Here is a 12,194-nt window from a genome sequence, read left to right on the forward strand (position 1 = left end):
CAAATTGAGAAACAGTCTGGAAAGACCTGATTAGGATGAGAAAAATGTGCTCTGTGCTGAAGAATAACAAATATGTTACTTTGAAGCCACCAAAAGGTAAAAAAGCTGTAGGGGATGCAAGTATGGTCAGACTTTGTCTAACAAACAAGTTACCCCCCCAACCTCTTAATACATTATTTTTTAAAATAAAATTTAACCTGCTCTAAAAAAGACAAACAAAACCCAACCAGGTAATGTGAGGTTAAAATTCTTCAACAAAATAACTACCTATTGCTGTCTAATGTCAACTGATCTTTAGAAGGTCAGCCATGTAACCTCATAAACCACATGTGAAACCAAACATTTTGTGTCTAACCTCTGCTGCCAGCTGCTGAAGAGAAGGGGATGCAACGGGGTGTAAAGTTGAGTTGCCTGTGACTGGATTATGGAGGCTAATGTAGGCCACAACATTTCTCTGAAGAACGCTCCTGAAATCCTACAACACAAGCAGAAAAATGGTTAGTGCTATGAATCATTATAATTAAGGCTGGTTTTGCTCTTTTGGTTGATTCCAGGGGAAAACTGCACCCTGCATTTCCATCCTCTGTGATTCCCCAAGTATTAGCTAACTACTGCTTCTTACAATATGCTCTTATGAACTTCAAAGGATATCTTAGTGCTATTTCTCTGTATAGCAGAAGTTGTAATTCCATTTCACACATATTCTAAAGAAAATGCAAACAGGTCTGGGAGGAATTAAAAATTACTACACTTGTAAGGCCAAAAATGAAAACATTACACACACTGTGAAACAACATGATGGCCTTTTAAACTTATGCCTGACAGAAGACAAACTTCAAAAGCAATCATTATCAACAGTTAAATGGAATCAAATATTTAGAGACCAAATTCAGATTTGAATTGCACAACTTCCCCAGTGTTTTAATTTTATTATTTTTTAGACTATAAAAATAGCATGTACAAACTGTTTCAATTATTATCTCTTTTTTAAAAGGATCCCCTTTGCCTTCTCAGTAATGAGTTCCTCTTTGCATGAAGTGCCTCTTTATATTGAACAGAAGGGGTGTAACGCAATTACATCTGATGCAAAGCTGACTTGAAGTGGAACTAAACAAATTTTGCTTCCAGCCTGGATCTTTTCAATTTGATTTTTTCACCCCCTCTTGTTTCTGAAGAATAATCATGTTGGAAGTATGAAATTTCAATGAGGGCTGGCTGCTTCTTAGGCACAGTAAAAAGCAATTAACTCTTTATTTCATCTACTGTTTTAATTCATTGAACCATTAGAGCTGGAAAAGCAGCCATGAAATTCTCTGCCTAAAGGAGTAGAAACTCCTTTAATTTATGACCTGAAGTCTACTTTAACCATACATGATCATCAATACTTTTTGAGGTATTTTCTTTCCACTAGCTGATTCCCATTCTGCTGAAAGTAAGAGCCCAAGGAATTGTCTGTTTCAGATTGTATCCAACTCCTGAGCACAAATCTGTGAGAAGTGAATCAGCACTAGCCATGGAGATACTGCAAGGTTTATTTAATTAATGTAAACCATTCCCAGATCTCTCCTTTCTCTCTTGATTCACTTCTCCCCACACTAAGCCTATTGAAAAATTATTAAATATTAAACCCTCACGAAGGTGAAAAAGCTCTCTAATCTCTTCCTGTGCTGATGTCATTTTTTGAGGTTTTCCTCACTCTGTCAAACCCTGGCAATGCCCTTTTACAACTCTGTGCTGAATTAGGGAGGGAAATCATCTCCCAGAGGTGCTGTATGTGCAACCTCCACAGCCATGGCAACATCCTGCCACCTCGTTATCCCCAGGAATGCCTCAAGAGGTGTTTTCCCTGGATTTGCTGTGCACAAACACAGTTAATGAGACACCATTTCCACGTGGCAATTCCACACTGATTCCAGGCTCTCAGCAGAAGGAATCCTCGTTGCAGTGAGCTGTCCCAAAGCAGTTTTACCTCAGCCCACTCGTAGGAGCCGATGTTCCCCAAGGCTGTTCCTCCCCAGGAGCAGAAGAGCACGGTCCTGTCAGGCCTCCAGCCCTTCTTCACCCTTGGCATCAGGGCTTGGAGCAGGGCTGTGGTGACAGCAGTGCTGCTGGCCCAGCCTTGCCCACCATAACCCTTCAGACTGCTGTGATGGCTACCAACGATGACGTATCTGTCTGAAACGAGGAATTAAAAAAAAAACCGAACAAACCAAAAAAACAACTTTTTTTTTTTGTTTTTCTTTTTTGGATACTCAAGATTAAAAGAATTCCAAGCAACCCTAAAAATGAACCACATTAATAGTGTGTAATGTCATTAATGCAACACAAAGCTGTCAGCCAAAATGTAGATGATGACATGCAAGACAATCATACAGCAATTATACATAAAACTGTGAGTACTTCTTAAAAATGAGCTAGTAAGTAAATATATGTAGACAGTTTCCTAAATTAATCCCCATGCCCTTGCCTTCCTTGTTTGCTTACTGCTCTCCTTATAGATCTGATATAGACCATTTCTACAGCCAGGACTGGGTCATATAGACAATCATGCTCACAGTAGAGTGCTATGGAAAAAAACACAAAATAATAAGCAGGAAATGATCTTTAGTGCACATCTGCATCCAAAAATAAAATAAAAAAAATGTGTGGCAGTACAATGGGAAACAAAGAAAAATAAATACACAGAGTATTAGTACTCCCTCACCTGGAAGACTGTGTTCAGTGCTCACCAACCTATCTCAAAAAAGACATGGCAGAAACAGGAGTGGAGCAGCTGGCAAGCAGATTAGAGATCAGCACTTAGCTTTCTGTGGAAGGAGACATTAAAACACCTGGACTGCAGGTTTAGAGAGGAGACATGACAGAGGGATAGAGATAATGAATGATACAGAAAAGGGAAGTCACACCTAGAAGCTGTGTTAATGCTGGAAGAAATCATTTTACAGAATGAAAACCAGTAAGTTTCAACCTGAAATAAAGAATATGCCTATGGTTACTCATGAAAAAAACACCCCAAAAAACAAACACACCTTTTTTCCAGAGAAACAAAACTAAATCTTCATCTCTCAAGGCACTGTATATAACCCTAATACCACTCACAAGGGAAAAAAAAACCCTTATTTTACTTCAGAACCGATGATGTGTTATGAAATAACATGACTGACTGGTGTGACTGAGGCCTGTCAAGAAGTCGAAGCAGAGTTATTCTGGATGAGCTATTAAACTATCAGACCTTCTGTGTGAGATGAATTCACAGCCCTCTTTGATGGATTGCTTACTGGTTTTGCTCTGATATTTTGTAAAGTCACCTTCTGGCCCAGACCTAGACTTTTAAAGGTGTTCTTTCCCTATTTCAGGATACCAGTAGACAACAGAACAGTTATCAACAGGGAAGAACAGCAATGCCAGACCCACAACAATCCCTCAGTGTCATTTGGATTCCAAAAAGTGCAAAAGTTTTCTTTTTCTTTCTTTAACCAAGTGAACTCACTCACTTGCTGCCAGTTGATCCAAAGTAGCAACAGAGAGTTGACCACATTTTCTTTGCTTATAAGATTAAAATATCTACTTGGCATGTTTTTCAGTGACTGCTGCCTGGAAACAATATTAATGGAACACTTTGATTATAAAACTATTCTCTATCAAACTGGAGTTTTACCAGTATTGTTCAAAAAAAAAAAAATTTCAACATATTGTTTAATAAGGAATCAAAAATGCTTTACAAAGAAAGGATCTGTTATGTACCTATAATACAATCTTTTCAATCAACTGCTTGAGGGGTGTGTAGGTATGGAAATGAGAATTTCTTTCTAAAAACAGATATGCAAAGTGTCAATCTCGACTTACATAATAATTTCATGTAACAAAATGAAATCTAAATCACATAATTTTGCAACTTGTGCGTTGCACCATGAAAGGCTTAATTATAGGTTGCACTGACAATGAAAAAACATAGGATCTTCAACTCATTTAATGACAGGAATTAGGAACAAAAATGAATGGCCTTACACGCCTCTAGGTCATTAAAGGAAGTGCCACTAACACAGGGGGCTCAGACAGGATCAGTGCTTGCCTGTGTAATAATTTATTTAGCCTGTGAACAGACAATGTGAGAGGAGAGAAACTTTATTAAAATAATGCAGGATATTTTGATGGAGAAGGAGCCACAAGCATCCACTTACTGCTGGAGATGCCAGCTGAATGAGCAGGGGCAAAACATAACAGCTGGTGCCTCCTTTGAAATTCTTCATCTGGGCACATCCCTCCCTCAAAGAGAGGCAAAACTCTGAAGCAAATGACTACAGGAAAAGCACAGGAAAAAGGATGGTCATGCTTGCAGAGGCAGCAGCTGTCCTTTCTCAGAATCACATGGCATAAAAAGAAAAAAGAGAAAGAACTCGAGATAAAGGAAAAAAAAATATCCATCAGATACCCTTGAAGGTGATTAGACAGGAAGTGTTCAGGTTAGTGATGGGCTGGACAACAGGAATTTATGATTAAAAAGAGCCTCTTTATCCTGTCTCTTCTTGTTATACATCCCATCTTCAACCACATCCAACAGAGCTATAAAATCAGTGTTATATTTTTTGGGTTTTAAAATGCTACCAACTATCATATTTCATCTGCTTCTAAATATTTTAACATCTTAGTTACACTTCAGATGCTCGTTCTTACTCCTCAGATCAAATTCCAGCTAAGGTCACCATTACAGAGATGTGCTTGTCTGTATGTGTGTGTCAGGTGGTCTTCAAGCAAAAAAGAAATATATTCCACACTTGGTGATGCTCTGCACTCTTTCATTAATCACTAAAGATAAATTTTGCCTTCTTTCTGCACTTCTGTGAACATAAAGGTGAATATTTCATGTGTATGAAACGAGCAAAACCCCATCAAAATGACAGAGAATCAATGCCATGGAAATATCAAGATTCAAAGCTGTTGAGAGGAACGACTGTAGCATCAACCACGAAGAGCAGAGAAGGAAACAAAGGTTTAACATTGATTCTGTACAAAATATCACAGTGCATTAGATATTTAACTTGATATTTACTAGAAGTCAGTTGTTATGGCCCTTGTTGAGCTAGACATCCATGGGACAAGCAGTTGCCATCTGGGTACTGCTACTGATTTCACTTATTTACATATCCTTAGATTCCTGAAGTTCAGCATAAACTGGCTATCCTCCAAAAAGTAGTTTCTGATTAAAAGTGGTAATAAATAAGATGAAAGGTTCTGGTATAGAGAAGATAGAAGACTTGCTAAACAGAGACTGAAGCACACTTTTTATTATTTTTCTTGCCTCTGTTTCACAATTCAGAAGACAGAATGTCTAAACATGGCAGTTTCTGCCTTTCCAACTCCATGACAGCTATTTGCAAAACATTAATAACAGCAGACTGCTAACTTCAAATTCATGAAGTAAATTAAATCCTTCACAGAAATTTAATTCACTGTGCTAATTGTTTCCTCTTTTGCTTTAAACAAACAAAGTCTGGTGAGAAGTATACAGTTCTGCACACACAAAACTGAGTCCTTATTTCACCAACAGGAATAAAATTTTCTCCACCTCCCTCATTCCATTACTTAAAATAGGAAATGACTGGTCCACCTCCTAAGGGACTGTAAATAAATTTCCATTCTTTATTCATAACCTAATAAAAATGTATTAAGGCAAGCATGATGATGTTTTGATGGTCATCTGCACCCTAGGAATTGTTTGCACCATTTAAGTAACCACTAACAGCATTCATTCACAGGTTGTAGAAACCCTTCACCTTTTAGGTAAATTCACTAACTAACAAAATAATCTCAAAATGATCTGATATCCTGATTATGACATTATTTATGTACAGCATCAAAGGACAGAATGGGGTCTTGCTTTATATCCCAGTTGCACTTAGAGCCCTATTGTTCAATCATCAGACATAGAGAACAGTAATTACTATTCATAGAATTGTATAAAACGAGCTTAAGGCACGAATGAGACACAAAATTAGGCTGCAGCAAGTGTTAAAACTATATTAAAATTAAAACCATAACGCAGCTACTTGGTACAAACTACTGAAACTCTCTGTGGTCCATGTGCAACACCTGCTGCTTGTGTAAAAATATGCTTTTTGTAACTACAGCATCCCCCTCAGCTCATTCTCTGTTTGACCCTCACATTCTGTCACATCATAAATCACAAAATGAGCACAAAAAAGGCTTTTTCTTTCCTATGTATTAGTGAATTATCTGGCAAAATAGGATCCTGATCCCAGCTATGACTCCCACCCAACATGGAGCAAATAATAAATGCACATGACAAAGGGATACTTACCAGGAAATACAGCTCCTTTTAGATATCCAATGACATTAGAAATTGTCTTGTAAGTTGTGACAGATTGAATGTTCAGACTGATTATTTTTTTGCCTGTTAAAAGATGAAAAAAAAAAAAAAAGGAAATGTTAAGCTATTTATCCAGCCAAGAAACATCCAGGTCAAAGAGATAAATTCCACAAATATTAAAAATAATCATTTATAATGAGTAGGTAAAAAAAAACCCACAAGCAAACCTGAGATTAAAACATGAAATAGGACATTATTTTCTTAGTCCCATTTATCAGCATGATTCAAAGATGGAATCTCAAAGGAGATCTCTACTCCTTGAGTTAAAAGATCATTGAATTCACTCAATAAATGCTGCCAGAATACAATAGAAAAAGAAATAAATTAAAAGAGTAGGATTTACATACCTCTGTGATAACAAAATTTGCCTTAATCTTTAGAGGTTTTTTTCACTTAATCCTTAGCCTAGGTAAATCTATCAATAACATTCATGAAATTATACCTGGTTTATATTGCATTTTCTTCTGGAGAAAAGCCCCTGTGTTAAATCAGATGGGAACAGTCAGACCTCCCCACAGCTTTGCCAGCTCAGCCTTTGGTGATGCTCTTGAGAACATCACAAGATGTTCTGCCAACAGAAGCCAGGGGTTTTGGTTTAGCTGGCATCAGATGAAAAAATGGTGCAAATACAAAGGCAGAATGATTTCAAAAGCTGCTAAAATCTAAGGAATTTGCCAGTACTGCCATGCCTGTGGAGATTGGAGCACAGAACAAAGCCAGAGCAGAGCAAATATCTGAGTTTAAATAGATTAAAAGAAGGTGGGACACAGAAACCACCTGAGCTCCTGCAGTTTGTGACAGTGGAAGCCAACCCACCAGCCATGGGGAGCAGCTGACACCTTCCCAATGTTCCATTTGCCTGGTAACAGACTGTGGTAACATCCAGCTCATCTGAAAGGTCAGAACTTCTATCTGAGAGAAATGAAGATGTCTTGAGCTGCTTGAACCCTGATAGAATCAGTTGTGTGACAAGAACCAGCCTGGGCCCAGAGCTGCAGGGAGATTCTCCTCCATCCATGACCCCGTGGCAGAATTGTGCTCAAAGGCATCTCGTGGGCAGAATTCCTTCCATGTCCATACCCCAACTGCCACAGACCAAAATGAAAATATTCCACAGATCACTTTGCTCTCTTGGTCCCAGGTTATCACCCTCCCACAGATCTACTTCTAATAGTTTCTTCCCAGGCTTTGTTTCCTGAGATGCACAGAATATGAGAGTGGAGAGTTTACTGCAACATGTGAAACAAAAACAACACATCCTTACCGCTCTTCTGCTGGTTCATATGGTAAATTTACTTAAAAATTTTCTTAAAATAAAATACAATATGTTTTATTTCATTAGTCTTCATTGGTATTTTAAAAAGCAAGCCAACTGCTAGTTTTTGTTTATGAATTATGAAAATGAATTAGCAATAGTTATTCTATTTTTTATTCAGACCAAACCTCTTCTGTTATCAATAGATGTGGCTTCTCTATGACAATTCTGGCTTTGCTTGAACAAACCAGTAAGGAAAATGCAAGCCAGGCAGTTAATTAAAAATAAACACTACATGCAACAAGGTATACGTACAAAAGTGACTAATTATAAAACAGTACATACTTAAGAATGTATATAATCTCAGAAAAACACTGTGGGATACCATAAAATTTCATATGCAAAAATCAACACTGAATCTATGCAATGTACAGGATTGCTGAGGTATAAAACTATTTGTACAGGAATTTGTCAGAACTCCTAGACAGATGTAATGAAAAGCCTTCACATTTTCTTTGTGTATAAACAATACACCATCTAAATCTGGTATCCCTAACATTTTTTCCTAATAGATTTCTATTTGATTAATCAACATACTTTCCTTTTTGAACAAATATTCATAGATCTTAAGTCTCCAAGCCTAATTTTAGCATGAAGAGCTTAATGAATAAGCTCCTTGGTATTTGATCATCTTTTTTGACCTACAATGAGGAATCCAGAAATAAAACTCTTCAGATGAAGAGCTTTTGAAATAAGAAATGCCTAGAATAAAGTCCTTTAAGGAGGCCCTAAACTAGGATGGCCTAATGTGATACAGAATAAATGTGTCACAGTCAACATCAAAGAGAGTTGAAAATGCTTCAGATGGCATAGTTGAATTTCATAACCTCACACTACTTTCATTCTTTACCTGCTTTATAGCAATCAAAAGCAAAGCATCACACATGAAAACATTGCAGCAGAACAGAATTCTGAAAATATATCTTGATCATTTACAATTCTGGTAGAAAAACTCTCGAGGCTTCAGGTAGGAGTAGAGGGAAGATATATAAAAAATGCTTCACACTGTTCATGCTTAATTCTTCGCATGAACTTCTGTTTAAAAAAGGATCAGAATTTAAAGTGTTCATGAAAAGAAAATTGAGAGTATTGGTACAAATGTCTGTAAGTTTTCATATACAGGATGTCTGAATTAGATCAGAGATCCCTATTTAGCTTGTTCCTCTTTCAAATGCCAGTACTTACAACTGCAGAACTTTGTTATATTTCTACTGTTATGTACAGTGATTCCAGATTTGGTAGATACAGTAACATGCACTGCCACACAATCTGCTGGCACCTTTCTCTATTTACTTCCTTAGATTCTTTAGCACAGTCCAAATACCCAGAAATGGTGGTATTGTTTGCATATTGGTTTCACAGTGTGAGATAGCCCAGCCAGAGTTTATTAAATATGGTAGTTTTTATTTTCTCTGACAGGCAGCAAACTACGAAGGAGAAACACATATAATATTATCACAAGGCTGCAGTTTAACAGGAGGAGATATATGTCCTTTCTCACTCCATGCCCTTCCTCTGACTGAAAAGAAGGCAGGCTTGATTTGCACTAGTGCAGCACTTGGCAGAGAATTTTATTTATCTTGGATGAGAATGGTATAATATGGAAAGTAACAGACTCTTCCAATTATCCCTTTCATATAATTAATGATTCAAATTTCACATGATCAGAGTTGACTATAAACTCAGTATAACGAACATCTGACATGTGGAACGACGTAAAATAGAAGTTCAAAGTCTCATAAAAATTCATTGTGTTGTGCTACAACCTTTTCCAGTGACAGTCAGTTCTGGTTATCTGTTCCACTCACCCATTTTGTCAGAGCAGGTAGATTTATTTGCAGCCTACAATGGAGCTCTGCACTGCAGTCATTGTGATGATTCACTATTGATCAGTGACTGTAATTTGTAGACTAAAAAAAGGTTACAAAAGATCAAAAGATTCTACCTAGAAAAGCATTTTGATCTGAGTAATTTTACTGTCTGCAGCAGAATGCTGGGAGTCTTTGTATACCTGGCTCTATTATTCACACAGCATTTGATATCATTCAAGTTACTTAAACTATTCATGCTTTGGCTTTATACTTTTTGAAGTAAAAGTATAAAAAAATTACACCTATTGCACAGGAAAAGGCATTAGGAGGTGGTAAGAAATGGGATGTTTAAGTGAGATCACTTGCATGACACTTCTTGCCAATTGAGCTGTGCTGCTCAGCCCTGCTGGGTCACACCAGCTGCTCATCCTCATCCTCATCTCCAAGAGTGACCAGCAACGGAAATGTGGAGGAGAATGGAGGAATAGGATGGGCCACAGAACAGGATGATGCCCCAGACACCTGGAGACTGATCACTCCTGAAATCCTGGATCTTTCTCATCTTCTCTCTTCTCAGACATTAATCAGGTTGAGTATGAAAACTGACACTTAAAACTAAAGGGAAAAATTACACACATAACACTAATGTGTTTAAATACCAGGCTTCCAGGATTTCCATTCAAACCAAAGTATATGGTCATTAGTGTCAAAAAACACTTTGTAAAATAATTACCATTAGATACATTTACATTAAATACTCAAGAGTTTAATTGAAAAAGGGTAATGTGTACATTACTGTAATCTCCCAAATAGTTGGAAACAACAAAGGCAGTTCACTGTACACAGCAAGACTTTCTTCATTTATAAAAGTGTTTTAGCTTTACAATAACTTTCACAATGCTCTAGCAAATGTCTGAGTAAGATTTTGTAAAAAAAAGAGGAAGTTTCAAAAGTTTACAGTTTCTCTATAGAACTTCACTCTGAAATTCCTTCTAATTGCCTATCTTTGGGAAAAAGTTCATGGGAGCACAGAATTTCAGATTAATGAGGATTAACAATAATGTACCGTACCAAACAAAAAGCAAATCTAATTACTGACTTCATCTAACACAAAATTAACAGCTGACTTCAGTTCCCACTGTTTGCTCTGTAGGTCTTGAGCTCTCAAACTATGTGGGATGTTTGCCTCCATCCTCCCACTCCCTCTGTCACATTTTGTCTCTTGAAAACTGCAAGGCTAAGGGAAAAAAAGCAGCAATGTGAGAAAACTATATATAAATGTTTAATCATTACTGATGAGTCTGCTGTTCAGCTTTTTGAAACATAATGATGAGAGAATGATGATCATTTTATCCTAACAAATTTTAAGCCAACCAATCATCTGAATTGCTCATTCACCTCTTTTGACAGATAAGTGATGAGTCCTACGTCAGAAGTGAAATCTCTCTCTTAAGCTTCTTCAAATCAACAGGAAGACTGCAAATTCAACCTTCTCTCTTCTCAAAATGCATTGCTGTCCTCAGCATTATCTCTTTAGCTATTACCAGTATTAAATAGCTATACACCATTTCTTATCAGAAGACCAGTCTTTTATCGCTTCCATTACTGAGCAACAGCACACTCTGTGCTCCAGAACATCGACAGCTTCACCATTAATACAACAAAAAATATATCATAATAAATTACAGAATTATACAAGGATTCTTCTTATAGTCCCTATTTTCTCAATAAATCAAGACTTTTAAAAAATTCCCCCATGGATTACTGTGGTTCAGAAGCTTTACATGAAAACAGACAAAGCTGTTGTGTTCACCCAGAGTGAAGCAGACATGGACTGGCTCTCACCAGACTGCTGGCTTGGAATATTCTTTCTTTCCAGAAATTCTCCTCTCACAGAATTCCTGTCTTCTCAGGAAAACAAAATAGACATGCCACACCTGTCATAGGAAGAGGAGAATAAGCTGCCCTTCAGGGTGATTCTGTCCTGCAGCCTCCAGACAAAGCTTTTTGAGAAGCAGACATTGTGCAGCCTTTTATCTTCCTAAAATGAGTGTCATTTTCCAGCCCAAATTCAGGCTTTGCTCCAGGCACTTCAGCTGTTGAAAATTCCTTCAATACTAACAAGCTCCATGCATCCTACCTGGAATGGTTAAGCACTTGTTCCTTCCAAAATGGCCTTTTCCCTTTTTTCTACTGGTTGTGGGGACAGTCATTTTTAAAATTAAAAGTTGACTGTTAAAGTATCTAGTCAGCCATGCATGGAGAACAACTGTCCTGCCTGACCACAACAGCTTAAGCCATGAAGCATGAGGTCATCAGCCTTCCTTTTTAGTATGTATAACTACAAATGCTAACACAAGTCATAAAATTAATCAACCTTTTTTATGACTTGTTGTATCGTACTCGTATTCCACAATAACCTTCCAAAAGCAATAAACAAGGGATACAGCACATGATAGTGCATTGACTGCCCTTAACATTTGTTTTTACTGTTATCATCACTGTGTGCAGCACAGGATACAGTGGCTAAATTAATTTGCCTCCTCCTTTTCAAGACCACGGTTTCAAATTGATTCATTCAAATGGGCATTATAATAAAATACACCATTTTTTGCTGGTGAAAGACAGACAGGTACAAAACCAAACTGAAGACTGTTTATTGAAGAATTACTGTTTAAAT

General features: G+C 37.3%; 1 protein-coding gene across 5 annotated transcripts in view; it reads right to left on the minus strand.

Annotated features, from left to right (window-relative positions):
- Window positions 1–12,194, minus strand: part of NAALADL2 (N-acetylated alpha-linked acidic dipeptidase like 2) — a 406,977-nt gene that overhangs the window by 89,493 nt on the left and 305,290 nt on the right. For all 5 annotated transcript variants that reach the window (XM_086844332.1, XM_086844333.1, XM_086844335.1 and 2 more), the window contains 3 exons: window positions 6,320–6,412; window positions 1,970–2,175; window positions 356–475 (listed from right to left, as the gene is read on the minus strand). In XM_086844332.1, the coding sequence (XP_086700458.1) occupies window positions 356–475; window positions 1,970–2,175; window positions 6,320–6,412 (419 nt within the window). The remainder of the gene's footprint in view (window positions 1–355; window positions 476–1,969; window positions 2,176–6,319; window positions 6,413–12,194) is intronic.

Source organism: Cyanistes caeruleus, chromosome 10 (assembly GCF_971803275.1).
Source record: "Cyanistes caeruleus chromosome 10, bCyaCae1.hap1.1, whole genome shotgun sequence".
NCBI lineage: Eukaryota > Metazoa > Chordata > Aves > Passeriformes > Paridae > Cyanistes > Cyanistes caeruleus.